At 40.6% G+C, this 23,769-nt stretch overlaps 1 protein-coding gene across 2 annotated transcripts in view; it reads right to left on the reverse strand.

Annotated features, from left to right (window-relative positions):
- USO1 (USO1 vesicle transport factor) overlaps positions 1-7,020 on the reverse strand; it is a 115,241-nt gene extending 108,221 nt beyond the window's left edge. Inside the window, exon 1 of one of the 2 annotated variants that reach the window (XM_023737635.1) lies at positions 6,656-6,856. In XM_023737635.1, the coding sequence (XP_023593403.1) occupies positions 6,656-6,721 (66 nt within the window). In that variant the 5' untranslated portion in view covers positions 6,722-6,856. Of the gene's footprint in view, positions 1-6,655 lie in introns of both variants that reach the window. The other variant, XM_023737636.1, reaches the window with a different exon arrangement.
- Between the last annotated feature and the right edge of the window lie 16,749 nt (positions 7,021-23,769).

The following is a 23,769-nucleotide window of genomic DNA, read 5'->3' on the forward strand; positions in this document are numbered from 1 at the left end:
GACAGAGAGAGAAAGCCTTCCCCTGGAGCTGATGCCCTGAATTTGGACTTCTAGCCTACTAGACTGTGAGAAAATAAATTTCTCCTTGTGAAAGACATCCGCTTTTGGTATTTGTTAGAGCGGCACAATTTGACTAAGACAGTGTTTTACCTGGAAACCCTAGTGGTGTAGTGGTTAAGTGCTATGGCTGCTAACCAAAAGGTCGGCAGTTCAATCCACCAGGTACCCTGTCCTATAAGGTCACTATAAGTCGGAACTGACTCATTGGCAACAGGTTTGGTTTTTAGTATATGTTTTACCATGGAAAAATCTGCAAGACTGCAGAACGTTATCAACAGTACATCATTTAAGAAAAAAGAAATATGTCTGTACAAATATATAATTCTATATTACCTGGATGAATGTTTTTATGCATAAAGGTCTGGAAGGATTTATATCAAACTAACAGCAGTGGAGCCCTGGTGGCATGGTGGTTAACAGCTCAGGTCAGCAGTTCAAATCTACCACTCGCTCCCTGGAAACGCTATGGGGCAGTTCTACTCTGTCCTACAGGGTCGCTATGAGTTGGAACCCACTTGACAGTACCTAACAACAACAACAATAGGAGTGGTTATCTCTGGAAAAAAGGAACTGAGATTGGCAGTGGTCAAACAGGATTTAAACTTTAGTAATACTGTTTGCCATTTTGTCCCATGAATATACTCATGTATTATTCGTATAATAAAAAAATTAAAAGTCTCATTAATAAATAGTACATATAACATCATTCAGCTCATGCAGATGATTATGAATCAAAACTTTTCTTCCTTTTCAGTAATCGTCATGTGAGATTCTCAATTCCACTTACCGAGCAAAATATGAAAAGGACAAACAATCCCACCAAGAATTGATAAATTGGGCATTAGCATTACAATCTAACAACCTGTCAGTTTAATGTTTTGTTTGTTTGTTTTGCTAACCAATAGTGCCATTTATTTGGGGATAGGAGTGACTAAGAAAGAGAAAACTGAGATGAGAGATGCAAAAATTAAAAACCACTGAAAAGGAAAAAGGCAAAAAAAAAGCAGGCAGCACAGAACTAGGATGGTGAAGGTACACTTACACAGTTTAAAAGTCACTGTCAGGATATAGTTTGCAATATTTTCTCACAACTCCTAGCAGAAATCCATCGTTCCCTTTCATATTCAGTAACTAACAGACACAAGAATAGCAACTATATTTAAAAAAAAAAAAAGCCATCTAATTCTAACTATTCAGTAATGTATTCAACAAATATTTATCAAGCATCTAACAGTAACTTATTTAATGATATAAATTGAATGAAGCTTATAACATAGTTCTACCTTCTCTGGAGAAAACTCTCCAACCATAACTGCTTACTGTAGGACTAAAGTTAATTCATGTTAACTAACAGATAACAAGTCAATTCATTCATATTATTTAAACAAACTTAAAAAATTACTATTTAGAGACAAGAAGAGTCAGAGATTTAACATGTTTTAAATCCAACTCTATCACTAAAACATTTTTACAAAAAGAACGAAAAGCCAATCTTATCATCAGATGACCTAAATTATTACCAAAAAAAAAAAAAAGGTAGGAACACCACAACGTCAAATACCAGTTTCTATGTGGATGAATCCAATGAGCCCAACATAATACATTTCCATTACAATTATATATAAATAGCCAAGGTAATATACTGCTTTGTTTATTCTCCATGCTTTCTCTAAGAAATGAATTATGCTTTTCAAAAGGACATCCTTCTAAGCAAGGGTTCATAATGAGACTTGTGTACCAAATAAACCATCACACATGCTAGCATTTCAAAGTCTAACATTACAAAAGTTTCCAAATTAAAGGTGAACAACTTTTTATATAAAGAATGTTATGGCATTTCTGCCTGAGATATAAAAACATAAATATGTCTTTTCTATATAATAGCCACAACAGACAAAAAACAGAACACAAAGTCAGTTTAATACATGGTAAATACATAAAAAGAGAAACAGTATTTGCTATCAACAAATTTATATAAGAAATTTTGATATTCTCTCCTAAAAGATAATCAGATTCAAGCATGATTAGAATTTTTTCTCAAACCATAAGACGTCGGGACTTATTTTATCACTTAGGTATTTAAATGGGCAACACTTCATGAACTCCACAAGGCTTATGATAATGGAGGACCTCTAATGGAGGAATGCTTACTTTATAAATCAGCGTCTTCAAAATATTCTCTATATAACAGTGTCTGCCTAATAAGCCTTACATAAAAGAGGTTTTCCGTTTGTTTTTAAGCATCACACAGCACACTTCTTTGGTGACAAAATTCTTTTTTCAAGTACCTCTATTAACTTTCCTTGGAACATACTTTGGTAATACTAGGGTGTATAAAATTTAAATGATAGTTGTTTTTTTTAAACCACCCTAAACAATCTGTATAATAAGCCATGTAGTATTCAACAGACACTACTTAAAAGAGTATAAGGGATGTCTGTGACTGGATATAAAAGTGATCAAAACACAAATCATTATGGTTTTCTCTGACTATTGCAAGACAAGCTGAGAGAGAAAACACCTATCAGTTATGACACTGACCTAGTTATTAATGTAGAATATGAAACATCAACCCAAATAGGAGTTTCAGACTATACATTTATAGAAACGCAGTATAAAATGTGCTTGATCAAACCAAAGCTATGTCTAAATTTAAGCCCACATTCCTTAGTAACAATTTTTATTAAAAGAAAGTACAGCTGTCTCTGTATTATTAGCCCCTTTGCTTTCTAAGCCAGCTGACCAAAGTTTGATCCAAAAAGAGACATCACAGCAGTATAGAAATTCTGCAATTTTCCTGGACTTCACCAACTTTTATCTCTCAGGATCCAATTTGAGAACACAAAACGCCCTATGATATGTCATCAAATATAGCTAACACTTCTCTTGTTTTTTTCAAGAAACTAGTTTTTTAAAAAGATACTAGTTGGAAGGTAGATGGAAATTTTAGTCATGTGAGAATTTAAAAGCACAAGTAGAATTTTTACAATGATAGTGTTTATTTTCACCCAGCAAAGTATGAAACGGCTAAGGAGACTTCAATGATCAGAAATTAGTCTTCTCTCTACCTCAAGTAAATAAGAGACATCAAATTAAAAAGTACTTGACTCTAAAATATGAAGGTTTAACATGGATAAAAATTCTGAACTTAAAATATCCAGTACTTTGTAGAATTATTGACTATCACGTCAATGAATACTTTACTGGTTCTCAGGAACATCAATATTAACAGCAGTCCAGAGCTTAACTTTGGTTAAGGTAAGAAAAGCTAGTTACTATACAGTCAGTAATACAACTCTCACACATTTGGAAGACATTTAAGAAAAAGCAGGAAAGCAGTCAAAGCAGACTTAGTAAAAAGTTTGACATAATGAACTTCAATCACTCCAGAACTTTGATTTCTACTGTCTTTAAAAAATATTGTTTTAGTACCTAGTAATTTGTAAGCTGCTATGATTACAGATCTGTGACTTAATTCATACAAAATTATAATTAATTCATTTAACAAGTATTTACTGAGCATCTACTACTATGGAAAAACAAAGATTAAAATCTATATGAACCCTGCTGTAAAGAAACTCAAGAGTCTAAAGTTTCTTAAGTAACTTAAGGAATGAAACATATACAATAGGTAGAAAGTCGTAGAAAGCATAAGAAATTAATAACCCAGTTAAAATGCAAAGAAAGCTCAGAGGAGAAAGATTATCTGTAGTCTGGTGGGGGAAAGAAGGGGGCAAATTAGGGAAGGCACTGATGATGAGATGTGAAGGGCAGGTAGAATTCAGACAAAGGTAAGAAAAGACTTCCATGAGAAAAAGAGAGAAAGATGGAAAGCCACAGTGAAAATAATTGGATTTTGCAGAAATGAAAAAAATTATAAAATACTAAATGATAGTACACCTACTCCTCATTTATCCACTATCTCATCATCCGACATTTCACATTTGTGACAACAGTAAAAAATCTACTCTCCAACTATTCTGAGCATTAAGGACGTACATCTGGCAGTAACATATGTCAAGGTGTGAGGTGGGGAGTAACGCTGGCTGTGATGGTTAAGATTATATGTCAACTTGGCTGGGCCGTGATTCTCAGTGGTTTGGTAGTTATGTAACGATGCAGTTTGGTAGTTGTATAATGATACAATTTGGCAGTTATGTCATGATGTAGTCATCCTCCATTTTGTGATCTGATGTAGTCATCCTCCATTTCTGCATAATGTCAATTTTCACATAATTGGAACCTAACCATGTTGATAAGTGAGAAGTAAGTGTATGGAAGATAGAGGTTCCAAGCTCTTGCAACTCAAATATCCAAACTAGATCAAATCACCAATAAAAAGTTTAACAGTGTACTACATTCTACTGATGCTCTATAAAATACTTTTAATTAGTAACCCAAGACCCCTTACACCTGCTACACCTACTTATGGAATGAGATAGTGAAACAAATTGTATTCATACTGTAACAAGACTACTTTCCTAATTTTGAGTGTACACGCATAAAGTTAGGCAAGATCAAGCACCCTCACTTTCCTTTTAGTTTATATACACAAGTAATACTCAAGCTTCATTTTGAAATCATGACATTAAAAACTCTGTTGGCCCGTTCGCTGTCATAAGATCAAAGCGTTCTAATCCCAACTCTGAATTACTGTGCAAACACCTTTAGTGTTCTGTGCCTCAATTTCCTTTCCTGTAAAATAAGGGGGTTAGATGTGAATGATCTCCGAGGGTCCCTTCAGCTTTAAAATCCTATACCCTGTGAATTCTATACCTTTTCTACAGAAGCCACCGTCACAAGGACAAGTAGCACCAAAAAAAGAAACAAAGTATTCTTCCTCTAACCCACATGTAATAAAAACCACCTCTTACTGAGCACCTACTAAGTGTCAGGCTCTATTTTTTATTTCACTTAGTCATCATCATAACCCTGAAGAGCAGGCACTTTCCTCACTTTACAGCCACCTCTTTCCTGTGCAGTCCAATCAGGGGATGCAAGGCCAGGATTCAAATGAAGGTCTAACTCCAAAACAAGTTCTAATAAGCCACACTTTAAAACTTGGGGTCTCTAACACAAATGCCAGACAAGTAAAATAAATGAGAGGGGAAAAAAAAACAAAAGCTGAAGAGGTAGGCCACGACTATGGTAATCTGGAGAGAGCATGTTCTTTTTTTTTTTGAGAGCATGTTCTTCTAATAGAACAGCTCAGCTATCTTACAGCTATGTGGGAATGAACAAGGGAAGCAAAATACTAGCTGTGTGTGTGCATGAGATAGAGAAAGAAAGAGAAATCTGATTTTCAGCTTCTGCTTTAAACAGTCCTAACTCAGATCTGTGCAGTTAATTTTAGTTGCATTATATACATTTCCAGAATTTCCATTTAAGTATTAAAACATGGGCATGAGGAGTGAAGCCTAGGCTTTACAGGCAACTGAAGTTGAATCCTAGCTCTATCTGTTACTTAACCTCTCTAACCTTCATTTCTTCATTTGTAAAATACGGATACTATCACCTATCTTGCAGGGTAGTTAAAGATTAAAGGACAATGTAGACTATAATGAGCTCAGCACAGTACCTAGCTCAAGGTAAGAGCCTGACAAATGAAAGCTACTATTATTCTCCTTCAGGATCCCAGTAACAAAGTTACGCCTATGAATGCAACCCAAAGTTTATCTTTAAAGTGACATACTATGCCACTTTTCTGTAAATCTAAATTATTCAGAAGTAAAAAGTTTATTTTTTAAAATGTCATACATACTTGTTTTCAATAGGCACTAACCAAACTTCAAAATTAAATTTAAACCTGAAAGATAAGCAACGATCAAATACTGTTTTCAGGGACTAAAAATTTTTTTAAATGACGCTGCAAATCGTGTTACCACGACTTCAGACCCAGCGGCTTCTGACCGAGATGAGTGGGACAGAAAGCAGAAGATGTGTCTCCAAAGCGGTTTGACCGCGAAAGATTCCCTACAACGTCCAAAAGAGTTATTTACCAAATGTCATCTATGTAGGTGAGCCCGAAAAGCAGGGTTTGAACTTATATCACCTGGAAAAACAACCTTCCTTCCAGTTGGAGACAGGAGCAGGTGGCTTTGTGTTTTATTCTTAGACACATGCTCCAGTCAACAGCTGGGTTTTAAATCTTCCTGCAGTCTTCCCCAACTCCCCGATTCCAGACCGCGAGGGAGGGAGCTGGACTTCAGGTTCCCTTCGGGCGGTGTAGACACTAGCTAAGGGAAGGTGGGAGGAGCCCCGGGCCTCGAGGGGCGTGGGAGACAGGTCAGGCAACCTCTGCCCCGGCTCCGTCCCTTCCCGGGCGGTACCACCCGAGGAACACCATCCTAGCTGGGCCTGCAGAGCCGCGGGGCGCGGCTGCTGTCAGCCCGGCCGAGCCGCCGCGGTGGGTGCTGCGCTGGGGGTGTGAGCGGATAACTCCGGGGTTTCAGGAAAGGAAGGGAGGCAAAGAGGGAGGCGGCGTGTGGACCCCAACCCACGATGGTGCGAAGGAGGCGACCTTCAAGCCCCCGAGTTCTCCGCCCCATTCTCTGCCCGGACCGTTCCCAAGTCCCGGATCCGTCGCTCCTCTCACCGTCTCGGCTTCGGTGTGCTGGGGTCCGGCACTCTGACCCCCCATTACCCCGCGGAGGAAATTCATGTTGCCGCTCAGTCACGGGTTATACCGGCCCCTTCAAAATAGAAAAGAAGACAACTTCTTCTGCCCTCCGCAGGGCCTGGCCCCCAAGCCCGCACTCTGCCTTCCCGGGCCGCCGCCACCACCGCCTCCTACTCGGCGGCCGCTCCAGCCCCCTAAGCCCGGAAACAGCCGCCACCACCGACCGAGTCACGCATGCGCGGGGACGTGGCATTACGTGGCGGCTCGAAGGGCGAAGGCAAAGGGGGAGAGTAGGCGAGAGAAGGCCCGCAGCAGGGGTCCTCCCAAGGCCCGCCCAGTGCCCAGGCCCCGCCTCCCGACGCAGGGACGAGCCTCCAGTCCCTCCCTCCGCGGGCCGCTCCTGCTAGCCCCAGCCACCCACGTGGTCGAAGCCCAGCCCAGCCGGTAGGAGGGGATCCAGATAGTCTGAGCGTTTTGGTTGGCAAGGTTTTTAATTGTCGCCGAGTGGGACTTACTGCAAGCTGTCAAATCTGGGGTCGTATTTTGTTGACTCGAAAGTGAAATTTTCCCTCGGCCGACGTGACAGGTAAGGGGTCCAGGTCCCTGGGAGCGTTTGTTTGATTTTGAGGTTTAGCAGTACGAGGCTTGTGGCCTTCTGATCTTCATAAATTGTATTTCTTCACAGGGCTTTGTTTGGTGATAAAAAGGGTGCTAGAGCCCCCTCATTCCTCAGCCACTGGAGGGCGCATTTTTCAGCTGTTGCTCTTCAAGCCTGCTAAAAGGAATTCCTAGATCTAAACACCAGGTACACCGCTATTTTCAAGTATTGTAAGAAGGAAACCCATTGAACCCTGCATTTAGCTCACTAGAGAAATACATTAATCTGCAGTGTCAATTTGGCAGTTGGTAGCAAAACGTATTTATTAACTCTCAACCCCTGCATTTGCAGTGTTCTTTTTTTAACATGGAAAAATGTCATTTCTTGAAATCAGCATGCCTTGTTCCTTTGACAATGAGGTTGACAGGTACACATCCTTCTGGAATAGTCTAGTTCGCTAACTGACTCATGCACCTCTCCATTACGATTCCCTGCAGGTCTCTATTCAGCATTTAAAATTGAACTCATCTTCCCTAGCCTCTCTTGAGGAAAAAAAAATCAATATACTTCTTCTACTGTGTGCCCTACAGTGATCAATGGTACCACTATCCAAATGATTGCCTAAGCCAGAGGAGGAAGCTGGGAGGAATCTTAGACTCTGGATTTCACCCTACTTGTCCAATAGTCAAGTCCTGTCGTTTCTGTTTATAAAATATTTTGCAAATAGATACTCTGCTCTCCATTGTCTCTGTCTCTGACATAGTTTATATTCTCATCATTTCTTATAATTATGGCAAGAACCTTCTAACTCCTCTGTCTGCCTTCAGCCCTGGCTTCCCTCCAGTCTGGTGTCCAGTCCACTGCTAAGCAAGCCCAACAACAACAAAACAACTGTTCATGTCAGTCTCGTTCATAAAACCATCTAGTGGTTCCCCATTCTCTCCATAATAAAATTCAAACTCCTTAGCTTGGCATACAAGGCCTGCTATGATCTGCTATGCCTGCCTTTCCAGCTCTTGCTTCTCCCACATAGTCAGGCCATCATTATGCCTAGATAATCCCTTCCCCTCTCTCCTCTTCTTCAACCAAACTACGGCTAGTTCCTTAACACTCAACTCTGGCATCATCTCCTGAAAGCTTTTCCTGAAATCCAAATGTATATCTATATACTAGCACTTTGCAGTTATTAATATATAGAAGGTACTCAATAAATGCTTGTTAAACTAAACCGTTAAGGGTAGGGACTATATTACTCATTTTTGCATCTCTGTTAAGTAGCACTGTCTCATAGAAGGTGATGTTGTTGCATCAATGAATAAATCATTAAAAGAATATATGAATATTGTGCTGAGGAGGAGGGTCCTTTTGTCATCTGTAAAGTGGAATTGTAGATAACACATATCACAAAGGTTGTGGTGTAAGTTCTTTTCTTAGTGCCAAGATTTTAAGCCTGGGCGGCTTGGAGAATGGTGGGATCATACTGCCAAAAATACTGTGTGCTAAACATTGTTCTCTTTTAGAACCAGACACTTGACATTTTGCTTCAAACATTTTCTATAGGGTGATTTTGTTGTGACCTAAAAAAGGTAACCAGTAAGTGCTCTGCATTTTTATCACCAAGTAATGTGTACAAAGACAACCTCACCCATTCCCTAAGCCTCACTCCTCCCTGAGCCCTACTCCTTCCTGAGCCTCACCTCATCCCTAAGTCCCACTCTGCATCATCAGGGATGAGGCTTCAAGATGGAGTGGGGCTCACAGATGTCTACTGTGCGTATTATTTGATGATAAATAACAGAGCCTTGACATGTTAGCGAAGTTGTACTAAGACACCAGCCTTGTCAAATATCCTGCTTTCTTTTAAACTTCAGTGTGTACAGTAGGTCACTATATTAGCTTCCTAGGGCTGCTGTAACAAAGCACCACAAACTGAGTGGCTTTAAGCAACAGAAATTTATTCTGTCACAGTTCTGGAGACTAGAAGACCCAATTCAGGGTGTTAGCAGGGCCATGCTCTCTCTGAAGGCTCTAGGGGAAGATACTTCCTTGTCTCTTCCTGCTTCTGATAGCCCCAGGCGTTCCTTTGCTTGTGGCAGCATAACTCCAATCTATCTCCATCATCACATGGTATTCTCCCATGTGTTTGTGTCTCCTCTCCGCTTCGTATAAGGACACCGGCCATATGGATATCCTAATGACTTCATCTTAACTTGATTACATCTGCAAAGACCTTATTTCCTAATAAGGTCACATTCACAGGTACTGGGGGTTAGGACTTCAGCATATCTTTTTGGAGGACATAATTCAACCCATAGCCAACACTAACAACTTAATGTGAATTTTCCCTTCATTTGACCTGTTTCTTCCCTAACAGCATCCCCTGGAAAGGAAGGATTATGTGCAGGGGGGATGGGCAGTTGGTTGCAGGGTCAAGTTCCCTGGCCTCTCAGTCTTGCTTCTGTTTTGGTGTCTCAGAATGGGGGTGGAGCTGCTTGCTACCTCTACCATCAACTGGAGCAGAGAGAGTGCAGTGGCTAATTTGTCCCCCAAACGGAGTGTGAAATGGAAGCAGAGGCATCATCACTACAGAGCAACCATGCAGTGGACTCCTTATTTGAGAGAAAAGGGGTTACATATTAATCTGCTCCCACTGATTTTATAGAGAAAAGCCAGGGACCATGTCTTGTTCCTGTTTGTATCCTTTAATCACCTCACGTAATTTTTTTAACATGGTGGATGTTCAAGAACCATTTGTTAAATAAAGAGAAAACATGAAAAAATTGTGACTGCAGGAAACACCATTATACTTCTGACTTTCATAAATTTAAGAATTCAGAATAAGAATGCTATGCATCATGAAAATACACAGATAATCCAAAATTTTGATTTGGGTAAATAAAAATGTTGTTTTTTTTCCTAATCAAAACCTGACAACAGGGCAACTAACAAAATTCATTTGTTTGAAATCCTTTTTTCTTTCACCAATTGCTTCTTTAAGATCTTCTAGTTTAATTGCTTTCTTTAGTGGCTGACCTTCCCCATCCTTTCTTACTTTCTCACTCAGCAATAACAATGAAATGTCATTGCACCAGATTGCTTTTTGGTTGGGGGTACAGCTGAGTGGAGTGTTGTATATACCTGCTTAGGAGTACAGATAGATATGATAGTTTGTGTTTGATTATGCAAATTTTAAAGAGTAGTTACTAGAAAATCAATGTCCAAAAACTTTGTTGATACAATTATGCATTACTACCCATTAACCAAACAACACACAGCAAGTTAAATTGATAATGATGAAGCTAAACTAAGTCATTTATAATTAAAAGCAAGACTAGCAGCGATTGAAATTCATAAGCAATCAATAATAATAGCAAGTACATAGATCAAAAATCAAACTAAACCTGTTGCTGTTGAGTTGATTCTGACTTATATCGACCCTATAGGACAGAGTAGAATTGTCCCATAGGTTTTCCAAGGAGTGGCTGGTGTATTCAAACTGACAACCTTTTGTTAGCAGCCATAGCTCATGGTAGCTCTTAACCACTATGCCACCAGGGCTCCAAATAGATAGATAGTGCCCCTTATTTGCTAGGCTCTGATGAAAGTGCTTTTTATAGAGTAATTTACCGTATGAGGTGAGTAGTGTTATTAGCCCTGCTTTATAGATGGAGAAAACAGGCATAGAGAGAGTAACTTGCCCAAAGTCACACCGATGGGAAGTAGCTGAGGCGGGATTCAAACCCAGCTATCTGGCTCCAAAGCCTGTTCTTATATACTGTGTTATCCTATTTCTCTAGACTCAAGACGGTGATTGTGCAGTAAGTAGGAGGGTGAAATTCTTCCTTTGACCTATAAAGCCTTCCATAATCTGGCACCTCTGTTATCTCCCTGGTCTCATCTCCTACTACATTCTCTCTCACTCCTCTCCAGCCATGCTGACTTCCTTGGTGTTCCTGAAACTTGTTTCACCTTCATGGCCTTTGCACTTGGTCTTTTCTGTGTTTGGGTGCTTGTTATTCCACCTACATATTAGAATGGCTCACTACTTTACCCTCTTTAAAGTCTTTGCTCAAATGTACAGAAGTCTTCCCTGACCGTTCTAAGTTGCAACCTCCACATACTCATACCCTGCTTATTTTTTTCTGTAGCACTTATTAGTCTGATACACTATTCTTCCATATTTCACCAGATCTAAGATGCCATCAAATGTACCACAGAGAAAGGAAAAAAAAAAAAAACAAAAAAAAAAATCTGCCAATTATAAGATGCCATCTAGTGAGAGATGCATCCCAATTTCAGACTTCATAAAATGTCAGAAATGTGCATTTTAGAATTCATGATATATATTTTTTACATATTTATCTTGTTTATTATCTATTTCCTCTCACCAGAATGTAAGCTTCATGTTTTAGTTACCTAGTGCTGCTGTAACAGAAATACCACGGATGGATGGCATTAAAGAACAGAAATTTTTTTCTCTCGGTTCTGGAGGCTGAAGTCCAAATCAGGGTCTCAGCTGTGTCAATCCCTTCTGTGGGCCTCTCTCCTAGTTTCTGGTTACTTCCATCAATCCTTGATGTTCTTTGGTGTTCCTTGGTGTCTTTCTTCCCCTGTGTATGTCTCTCTGTGTCTATTCTGCTCTTTTTATAATTCAGAAGTAAATAGGTTTGGGACCACCCCACTTGAGTATGACCTAATTAACATAACAAAGAAAACCCCTGTTTCCAAACAGGGTCCTATTTACAGGTATGGGGTTAAGATTCAACACGTTTTAGGGGAACATAATTGAATCCATAACACCCCATAAGAGCAGGAATTTTAGTCCTTCTATAAACTGCTTTATCCCCAGTGTTAGCACAGTATCTGGCACATAGTCAGTGCTTGGTAACTATTGGATGAATGAATTCCCAAAATGGGACAACTCCCACTTTCGGCCTGTGTACACGGGAGTAGAAATTCTGCAGTGTTGTTAAGCATTACATGGCACGAGACTTCCTCAAGGAGGCCTTGTGGCACAGTGGTTAAGAGCTTGGCTGCTAACCAAAAGGTTGGCAGTTCAAATCCACCAGCTGCTCCTTGGAAACCCTATGGGGCAGTTCTACTCTGTGCTATAGGGTTGCTATCAGTCAGAATCGACTCGACAGCAACTGGTTTAGACTTCCTCAATAGAGTCTGAATCAAGGCCCTCAGAAGATTTTATTAACATGCTAATTATGTCTGTGAATACCAAATTTTGGTGGCCCTTAATGACTCACTTATGAGTTAGAAAAATTGAATGTCTGTGGAAGAAAGAGTTTGTATTTTTAGGATCAGATCTCAGCCCATCAGGAGAACAATCTCAGCCTCCTTGTGGTCAGCTCACCTTGCTTTGAGAATTCACTGCATGAATGCAATGGTTTTCTCTTCTTTAAAAGAAAAACGTTTTTTTCCAAACAAGTAATGCATTCACATGGTTGAAACAAACAGTCCAAAAGGTATACAGTGAAAAGTCTCTCTACCGATCCTTGGCCACCCAGGCAATCAATGTAAACAATCCTTATATATCTTTCTAGATATACAAATGTGTATATATAATGCCAGTCCCTCTCTCTCTTTTTAAACACAAATGTACAAATGAAGCACCCTGTACACATCTTCTGCATCTTGCTTTTCCCACTTAATGTATCTTAGAGATTATTTCAGATTAATACAGAGAAAGTTTCTTCATCCTTTCTTGTTGTGTTCCATGAAGTACACTCCAAAATATGTTTTTTAAAAACCCTAGGAATTTCTTCGGAGAGGAGGTACAAGAAAGAGGGTTCTGGGCCATCTGCTTCATTTTAGAGTTTCATTTGTTTATCCTCCCTATTTCATTTGAACAGAAAGACTCAGAAGCTTTAGTTGGACAGCCACCTCTCTGAGGAGATGTGGCCAAGGCAAGGATTTGGAATAACTGAGTAGTTAAGAAGACATACCCTAGAGTCCAGGGCTCAAATTCCTGCTCTACCTTTTTCTAGCTACTTGGCTTTAAAGCAAGTTACTCAACCTTTTTATGCCTCCATTTCCTTAAGTATAAGAAAGGAACAGTAGTAGTACCCGCCTCATGTGGTTGTTGTGAGGATAATATCTTTAAAGTGCTTAATGCTTAGTACTTAAAACATAGTAAATACTCAATAAAGGTTAGCTGAAAGAGACCCAGAAAATCTTTGGTGTGTATCATCAGTGTCTTAACAACTGAACAGTTAATGGTATCATCCTGTAATACAACTCAGTGCAAACTTTATTGGCTCGTGTAACTGAAAAGTCTATGACTTCAGATATGGCTTAACCTGTTGACATCTAAAGCAAAGAGTGGGAGTGCTCAGCTCAATGTAAAGCATGTGGTATAAGACCAAGGGACGTTGGAATACTGTGCTAGGAGAAAGTTTATGTAGGATAGAAAAATAGATGCTCACTGTCTTCCCTAATGGACTTGACTGCTTGACAATTTTTTTTGAAAATGTATTTCCAGCGGTGTCACTAGCATATTGCTAGCCCAAGTTCTATTGCTCCGCATTATTAAATCAGAGTAATTTTGCATTGTATTGTATTTATATCTGTAAGCAAAGCTATATCTACTTTTTTTTTAAAAGTACAGTTCGGCTATGTTTCCATTTTTAAGAAAATACAGTAAGCAGAATTGCTTACTTATGAAAACACATAAATAGGAAATCCTATTTTCATTTCCAAAGGAATTTTTATAAAACTATTTATCAAGGGACTAACTTATCAGATCCAGGCCCTGGCATTCATGTTCCCCGTGAAACCTTTGATTGTCACCTTCACACCCACTCCCCCCACCCCTCCCAACTAGGTGAACAGGCAGGTCCTGAAAAGCCAGGAGGGAGTTGACAGTTTCCCTGTCCCATCCCACAGCTAGACCAAAGCCTTTGAAGTTCACATTATTGGCTGATGCCGAGATTCCATGGAAGCTTAAGATGATTTATTATGGAGTCACTGCCACCTTCACCAGAAGCGGTCTCAGAACAAGTTACAGCTGATCCATCTCATTTGCCTGAATCTATGGCTCAAGTGTATATGTGTTGGGGAGGGGGTGGCAGAGGACTCTAGGTTGTCTCTTGAGATCAGAGTGTAATCTGTCAAGGTAGACTGGGCCTCTAGGCAACCAGGATGGTAGCTGACCTGGACCAGAACTTTTCACTGCCAGCCCACACCTCCAAACCCTCCCTTGCAACTCCAGCTCTTGTCTTGAGTTGACTCTATGGTGCAGTGGCCTGTGCTTGGAGTATACACCACACAGATAGTCAGCTTGGGCTCAGTAACTTGTACATGCTAGGTGGAGGGTTCAGAGCTGGCATAGCCAGGTAGTTTGAGGAAAGAAGAGGGAGTAGTATGACCTTCCACAGACATAATTCCCTGCCAGCAGCTCAGGCATCCATGTGCAAAGGGATGGAAGATGAGAATATCATGAGCACAGAGAAGTGAAGGAAAGAAGTCTTCTCTGGCCTGACTCTGTTCCCTGACGTTTACCCAGTATCTCACAAACACCGTACTAGTTGTAGGTTGTAATGAGAGCTAGAAGAGCTTCAACATTCCCTCCCCACCTCTAATATTCACATACACATGAGGCCACAAAGTCTGTGACTTCAAAAGCCTTAAGAAACTCAGAGTAACCCAGACCCAAGTCCTAGAACTGTTCCCTTCTCCCAAGTGTATGAATAAACCAGTAAAAACTAGTTTGCCCTCTAGTAGACTCTGACTCATGGCAACCGTATGTGTGTCAGAGTAGAACTGTGCTTTACAGGATTTTTAGTGGCAAATTTTTTGGAAGTAGATTGCCAGACCTTCCTTCTGAGGCATCTCTGGATGGACTCAAACCTCTAACATTTCAGTTAGCAGCTGAGTGTATTAACTGTTTGCACCACCCAAGGACTCCATCTACCCTCGAGTTGGCCTTCAACATATGGCAACCCCATGTACAACGGAAATGCTGCCCTGTCCTGCACCATTCACATGAGCGATTGCAGATTGGACAGTTGAGATCCATAGGGTTTTCATTGGCTGATTTTTGGAAGTAGATAGCCAGGACCTTCCTAGTACATCTTAGGGAAGCTCTGAGAATTCTTACCTTCCATGCAGGAGACACACATTCAATTCTCAGACAATGCACCTCATGCACAGCCACCACCGTCTGTTGGTAGAGGCTTGTGTGTTGCTATGATGCTGAACAATTTCCAGCAGAGCTTCCAGTGTGTAAATAGTGACTCCTATATAGCTCAAAACCCAGTGTCTCATTAGGTCATTGCAGTAAGCAAGTTCCTTCCTGTGAGTGTGTTGCTATCTAGGTTAGAGCAAATGACTGTACTGGTATTTTGGTATTTATTTTGTGGTATAATAAATATCAGAATTTTTTGAAAGTTTAGGATTCATAACATTTAAAACTAATCAGTGAAACTACATACTTAACACCTTTCATTTTGACATAAATTATTGATTTGTAGCTCTGCTGCTTCCTTCAACTTCAGAAGAGTCCTGGGGCACCTCTGATGGGTTGGTGTGGCCAAGATTCAATGCCTTTCTGGTGCTTTAGCTCCCCTACCTGGAGCTTTCAGAACCTCTGCCTCTAGGTAGCTGCCCAGCTCTGCCCAGAGGCTAGGGCTCCCGAGTGCAGCAGCTTTGATATCTTTCTCTGCTAGCCTGGGGAGGATGGTCCTTCCTGTAATCTAAGTCCTGCCTTCCCCAATGGAATGAGTCACTTGATTTAGAGAGCTTTTTCTCATCACTCTCAGCCACTCCCTCTTTTAGGGAGAGGCGGAGTTGTAGGAACTGAATGATAAAGAGGGGGCTAGAAGGACTCTAGGAGTCCCTGATGGCACAAACAGTTAAGTGCTTCACTACTAACTAAAAGATTGGTTGTTTAAACCTACCCAGAGGTGCCTCAGAAGAAAGCCCTGGCGATCTGCTTCCAAAAGGTCACAGCCTTGAAAACCCTAGGGAGTGCAGTTCTACTGTGCACACATGGGTCGGAATTGATTCTATGGCAGCTGGTTTTGTTTGGTTTGGTTTGGTTAGTTAGGGCTCCAGGAATCCCTGGGTGTTGCAAAGGGTTAATGCCCTTAGCTGCTAACCAAAAGGTTGGAGGCTTGAGTCCACCCAGAGGCACCTTGGAAGAAAGGCCTGGTGATCTACTCTGAAAAATCAGCCATTGAAAACCCTATAGAGCACAGTTCTACTCTGACACCCATGGGGTCGCCGTGAGTTGGAATCAACTCAAATGGCAACTGGTTAGAAGGGCTCCTGATAAAGGAGAGAGGAGGCAAAGAAGAGGAAAGGGATAGAGTGTCAAAAGAGAGCCAGGAAAGTGAATGAAACTGCTGACTAATATCTGCAGCTAGAGTATTACACCCACATAAGTACCGTTTTTTCAATACTTAAAAATAGATCAGTACACCAGAATACTGAAAGCAGATGTGCTTGGTTTCTTAAACTATTGATTCAGCAAACATTTGGGTCTCTCTCCTCTGCGCCAGACCCTGTCATAGGTACTCACTGGTGTGTATCTCATTGTGGAGTGCTAGAAATTATTCCATTTCATAGAGAGAGAAGCTTTCCAAACATAGACAGGAGCTGGGTTTTCATTCTAGTCCTGCTGCTTTTGGGCTATGTGACCTTGGGCAAGTTGCTTAACTTTGCTTTATCGGTTGTGATTCCATTCTCAGCAACAAAAAATCCAACTAGAGAGTATCTTAAACAAATTAGGAAGTAGGCAGTGTAGGACTAATACATTGGCTCTGGGATACCATCTGAGGTCCAAGCTGGAATCTTTCTGCTCAGTCATCCTTATGATTAGGAGGCTTTCATCTTTGTGGTTACAAGCTGGCTGCTTCATCTCCAGCATTGCATCCTTATTCTAGGCAGGAAGAAGGGGAAAGATGAAGACAAAAGGTATCTACCAACTGAGCTTGCCTTCCATGTGATCCAATCAGTGGAGGGACTTAAGAGCAAAAAATATAGGTTTCCCAAGGGAATATTCTGCCTCCAGACATTCTGCCATAATTCTTTGCTCTCCCCCACTGCCTGACCTACCAATTTTGGAACACAAGACTGCTGGAATTTCCAGCCTGTCACCAGACCTACAGATTTTGGACTTGCCAGCCCCCACAGTAGCATAAGCCAGTTCTTAAAAATAAATCTCTGTCTTCTAGCTCTCTCTACCTTTCTCTCTCTCTCTCTCTCTGTGTATATATATATATATATATGTGTGTGTGTGTGTGTGTGTGTGTGTGTATAAATATGTATACATATACATAACCAAAACCAAACCCGTTGCCATGAGTCGATTCTGACTCTTAGCAACCCTGTAGGACAGAGTAGAACTGCCCCACAGGATTTCCTAGGCTGTAATCTTTGTGGAAACAGACTGCCACATCTTTCTCCTGCAGAGCCACTAATGGGTTTGAAATGCTGACCTTTTGGTTAGCAGCTGGGCACTTAACCACTGCATCACCAGGGCTCCTTATATATATATGTATATGTTATATATATGTGTGTGTGTGTATGTGTGTGTGTGTGTGTGTATGTGTGTGTCTGTGTGTAGAGAGAGAGAGTCCCTGGGTGGGACAAACGGTTAAGCACTTGACTACTAGCCAAAAGGTTGATGGTTTGAACCCACCCAGAGGCACCTTGGAAGTCAGGCCTGGCGATCTGCTTCCTAAAGGTCATAGCCTTGAAAACCTTATAGAGCACAGTTCTATTCTGAAACACATGGGGCCTCCATGTGTCGGAATTGACTGGATGACAACTAACAACAATAATCTGTAACAGTTCCTTCATCTTTTTTTGTCTTTCATGATCTTGACGTTTTGAAGAGTACAGTGCAGGTCAGTTATTTTGTGAAATCTTCTCAATTTAGGTTTCTCTGATCTTTCTTCATGGTTAAGTTTAGGTGCACATCTTTGGCAGGAATATCACAGAGGTGTTCTTGGGACCTTCTCATAATGCATCTCTCAGGGGGCACATGACACCTATTTGTCTCATACCACCACCACCACTACCAGCTGCTGTTGAGTAGATTCTGACTCATAGTGACCCAGTGTGTCTCAGAATAGAACTGTCGCTATCGGGTTTTCAGTGGCTGATTTTTCAGTAGATCACCAGGCCTTCTTCTGAGGTGTCTGTGGTGGACTCGAACCTCCAACCTTTCAGTTAGCAGCTGAGTGCATTAATTGTTTGCACCACTCAGGGACTACTGTCCCATACTAGTGATGTTAATTTTGATCATTGTTTAAGGTGTTTTCTGCCAGGCTTCTCCACTGTGTAATTTTTCCCATTTCAATAAGTATCATTTGTGGAGATACGTCAATGCTATGTACATATCCTATCTTTCATCAAACTTCCACCCTCCAGTTTTAGCATCTGTTCATCATTCTTTCCTGAATCAATGGTGGTTGCCAGCCTGCTTACCTTAAAAAAAACTTTCCAGGAAGCTCCATCTATTAACTTCCACTTATTCCGTTAAGAACTGTGGCCATCCCTAGGTGAAAGAATGCCTGGGAAATGCACTGTTATTTTGTTTTGGTGTGGAAACCCTGGTGGCATAGTGGTTAAGTGCTACAGCTGCTAACCAAAAGTTTGCCCGTTTGAACCCACCAGGCGCTTCTTGGAAACTCTATGGAGCAGTTCTCCTCTGTCCTATAGGGTCGCTATGAGTTGAAATCGACTCTTGGGCAATGGGTTTGGGTTTTATTTTTTTATGGGTGTATTGTTACCCCCAATGAAATTAGGGTTTTGTTAGTAAAGACGGGAGATTGAAAACTGGATATGCGACTTGCCAACCTAGTAGTATTATTGTAAGAATTAAATAATGTTTCTAAAAAGCTATCACAGAGCTTGTACCATGGTTCATGTTTAAAAATACCCCTCCCCCCACCCATGGGAACAGGGTTTGTTTGTTTTGTTTTTTGATTACTATGGTCACTCAGCTAGTAAGTGGCAGAGCAGGTATATAAACCCTAGTCAAAGCGCTGCACCAGAGCTTCCTTTTGCTGGTTTTAAAATTCTATATTCTTTTAAATTTTTGGTATCATTTTATTTATACAACTAAAACTACCTCTATACTGTATTAATCTACAGAACTGTTTGTGGAATGGTCCGATTTATTAGATGAAAACAGGATTATGTGTATATTATATAAAAACTTAATTCAAATTTCTTTGTATTTGGACATTTTTACCTCTATGTAGTCCAAGACAGTTGCTTTCTTTTGAGGCAATGGCTGTTCATTAATCTGGTGATCATAATTTGGAAAGACCTGGGAAGGAACAATGGTCAGAGAGTAATGGCTTTTGCTCAGCCCTATAAATAAACGTACTCACAAGTTTTATTGATTCTTTGCAGTTTTTTAAATATTTAACAGAAAGAAAGAGGGAACTGTAAAAATCTTTCCTCTCCTGCAAATTATGAGAACTGGAATTTTAAAATTCCCTCGTTACAGAATCAGTATGAAAGAACATGAAAATTTAATACCAACTGGCAGCAAAATGGCAGTTCACTTAACTGAGAATTTTACATTGAACATCATGGAATAATAATATAGAAATAAAAAATGATGGTAGAAAAGGAATAAATCAGGATGTAAAATTATCTACACATACACTGAATGATCACAGCTAAGTTTAAAATGTGTGCATAGAAAAAAGCCTAGAAGGAAATGTAGCAAGATGTTAATTAAGAGTGGTTTTATTTTTGTGGAAGGCTCCTGGGTGATGTTTTCTTTCAACTGTTCCATAATTTCCAGTTTTTTTTTTTTTTTGACAAGCATGTATTTTTTTTAATAAACACAAGTTATAAAAATTTTAGAAAACATGTTAAATAGAAATAATTGCAGATGAGAAATAACGATTTTAGAAAACATGTTAAATAGAAATAATTGCAGATGAGAAACATCTGGAGCCTTGACAAAACTATTAGTTTGCCTTAGAGGAAAAGCCCAAGGGGCTCCACATTGCAGCTGTTGCCTGAGCCCAAATGTCATCCCATCCATTTTAGTACCATCTCTTTTCTTCCCTCCCCTCCATTCTTGTTCTTTTTTTTCCCTTTTCCTCTTAATGCAAGATAGGTGTTGAGATTAATTACAAAATTGAGATAGTTTGATATAGAGAAAAGAACATTACTCTTTGAATCCAAACAGACTTGGATTTGGATCTTGGCTTCTTCATTTATTCATTCAACAAACATTAATTGAACCACTGCTATGCCATGCACTGTTGTAGGCACTAGGGATTCAGCAATGATTAAAACAGACAAAAATGTCTGCCTTTGTGGAACTTATGTTTTAGTCGAAGTCTGTGATTTAAGAGGCCTTGGAAAGACTCCTTGATCCAAAAATATCTGCCCAACCAGATGATTGTTGTTGTCGTTAGGTGCCGCCGAGTTGGTTCTGACTCATAGTGACCCTATGTACAACAGAACGAAACCCCACCCAGTCCTACGCCATCCTCACATTCATTGTTATGCTTCAGCCCATGGTTGCAGCCACTGTGTCAGTCCATCTTGCTGAGGGTCTTCCTCTTTTTCGTTGACCCTCCACTTTACCAAGCATGATGTCCTTCTTCAGGGACTGGTCCCTCCTGACAACATGTCCAAAGTATGTGAGACGAAGTCTCGCCATCTTTGCTTCTGAGGAGCATTCTGGCTGTATTTCTTCCAGGACAGATTTGTTTGGTCTTCTAGCAGTCCATGGTGTATTCAGTATTCTTTGCCAACACCATAATCCAAAGGCATCGATGATGCGTGGGGAACATTTATGCTGGAGGACAATTATGCCATGAAGGACTTAACCTTTTGGGTCAGTAAACATCTTATTTTAAAACGCAATTATCAATGGAAAACTTCCGGGCAACATGGCGCTATAGTCAGAAGCACCATGCCATCCCTCTGCAGCAAAGATCAGAAAAACGAAGTCAAACAGAGTCACGCATCAATCCTGAAACCCTAAACATCAAATGAAGACATAAAGACTCAGCCAAGTACCGAATGGAATAAAAAACTGACCGAGAAGAGAGAGCGAGGAGAGATACATGCAGAGGTCCCCTATCAGCTACTGCAGCACAGATCCACCATCTTGGACTCCTGTTGGAGATCAGCGAACAGAGAGTACGAGAAAGCTTCACAGAGCTCCAGCGGGAGACAGAACAACCGGTAGCCAGCGATATGCGCTTTCCCACCCCCCACCCTTCTTCACCCCCACTTAGCCTCCTCTGCTTCCTACAGCCATAGTCTCTTGGCCGGGAAGCACAAGCTTCACCCCATTGTCACTTGGATTCCACCCGCTTGCACTGGTCGAATCCCTGAATGCCTTTTGTCAGCTGCTGGTATTGCTTTTTTTTGCTGCTTCAGATTTCTTCCTTACCTATCACCACCTCCCCCTCCTTTCTCTCAAATACCTGGCTCTGTGTGCCATCTTTGCTTCTTCCTGAAAGGCTGCGAAACACCGCTTGGCTGTGAAACTGCTTCCCAGCCCATGCTGCCACACTGGTGGGACCCCTGGGGCTTTTTTGGCTTGGAAACCCCTTCTAGCCAGGCAGTACCACGTGGCTTGGAAGCTACTCCCTTACTCTGCACAGATGCACAGGGATATCCCTGGAGGCATTTCTTTTTCCTTGTTTTTTTGTTTTTTTGTTTCTTTGTTTTGTTTTCTTCTTTCTCTTATTCTGTTTTTGTCTTTCTTCATTTCCAGTTTCTCGATTTATTGATTTTTTTCTTTTACCCTTTTTCTTTTCTTTTTTTCATTTTTGTTTTTCCCCATTTCTCAGTCTCTCATCTCTCCACTCCAATAGCAAGCTCCCTTAGCACTCTTTTTTGTTCGTGTGTATGTTTTTGGCTCCTGTTCCTCTCTCCTCTCTCTCATCTTTCCCATACCCATCTTAGCTCCACACATCACAATCTACCCCCTCCTTCCTGCCTACCTGCACCGTGCGCTGAACATCACACTCCCAAGCAGCACAGGCACGGCCTACTGGAACTTGCCCTGCAGTGATTCCCGGTCCGTGCTGTCAGCCCTGGTATGTGCCACGAACAACCCATCCCAGTGGCTCCCTTCAGCTGGACCTGCCCTGCTGTACCATACCTGAGTGACTGATTCTACCCATTGGAGAAGGAGGTTAAAAGTATTGTGTCCACAGATGAGCAAACAACAAAGAATGCACAGCCCACCTGCTCAGACATAACCAAATAAAACAAAAAAGCAGGACAAAACAAACTAATCTACAATCAGTAAACGAGGAAAATAACCACAGAATGCCCTGAAGACAGCAGGCAATATCAAAAAATTTACAAAAACAGGACAGGATGGTTCCAGTAGGCGTCCAAAATAAAACACCAGATGACCTTCCAGTAGAACAAAAGGCACTAGACCTAACTGACAGGGAATTCAAATCTCTAATATTCAGAATTATCCAAGAGTTGAAGCAAAAAGCAGACAAAAATGAGGAAAAATAGACAAATTCATGGAAAAGGCAGACAAACTCATGGAAAATACAGACAAAAAAATGGAAGAATTCAAGAAAATAATACAGGAACAAAATGTTAACATAAATTCATAACTAGAAATCATACAAAAACAACAATTAGAAATCCAAAAGATATACAACAAGGTTTCAGAAATGGACAGTGTCATAGAAGGGCTGAGGAGCAGGTTTGAAATGATGGAAGATAGGATCAGCGAAATTGAAGACGAACACTTGGATACAACTGTTTGGGGAAAAATCAGAAAAAAGAATGAAGAAAAATGAAGAAATCCTGAGAATTATGTGGGATATAATCAAAAGCAAAAACCTGCGAGTGATCTGAGTTCCAGAACGGGGAGAAAACAGAAAACACAGAGAGGATCACTGAAGAATTACTGACCGAAATCTTCCCCAATATCATGCAAGAGGAAAAGCCAACCATCCAAGAAGCTCAACGAACACCATATAGGATAGACCCGAAAAGAAAATCACCAAGGCATATCATAATCACACTCGCTAAAACCAAACACAAAGAATCCTGAGAGCAGCTCGAGAAAAACAAAAAGTCACATACAGAGGAGAAACAATAAGACTAAGCTCAGATTATTTGGCAGAAATCATGCAGGCAAGAAGGCAATGGGATGACATATGTAAAACCTTGAAAGAAAATAATTGCCAGCCAAGAATAATATATCCTGCAAAACTCTCATGCAAATATAATGGTGAAATTAGGTCATTTCCAGATAAACAAAAATTAAGGGACTATGTAAAAATGAAGCCAAACTTACAAGACTTATTAAAGGGAGTCCTTCAGTCTGAGAACAAACAACATCAAATCACAGGCTGAGTATAGGACACAGGATTGTACTAGCCAGTTACGAACCTAGGAAATGAACTCTTAAGGACTATGCAAAACCAAAAGAATTACAACTGGGAACCAGAGAGGTTAATCTGTAAATGACAACAGCATCAGAACAATAAAAGAGGGAATAAATGGTGTGGGTATA

This window comes from Trichechus manatus, unplaced genomic scaffold (genome assembly GCF_000243295.1).
Source record: "Trichechus manatus latirostris isolate Lorelei unplaced genomic scaffold, TriManLat1.0 scaffold00105, whole genome shotgun sequence".
Taxonomy (NCBI): Eukaryota; Metazoa; Chordata; class Mammalia; order Sirenia; family Trichechidae; genus Trichechus; species Trichechus manatus.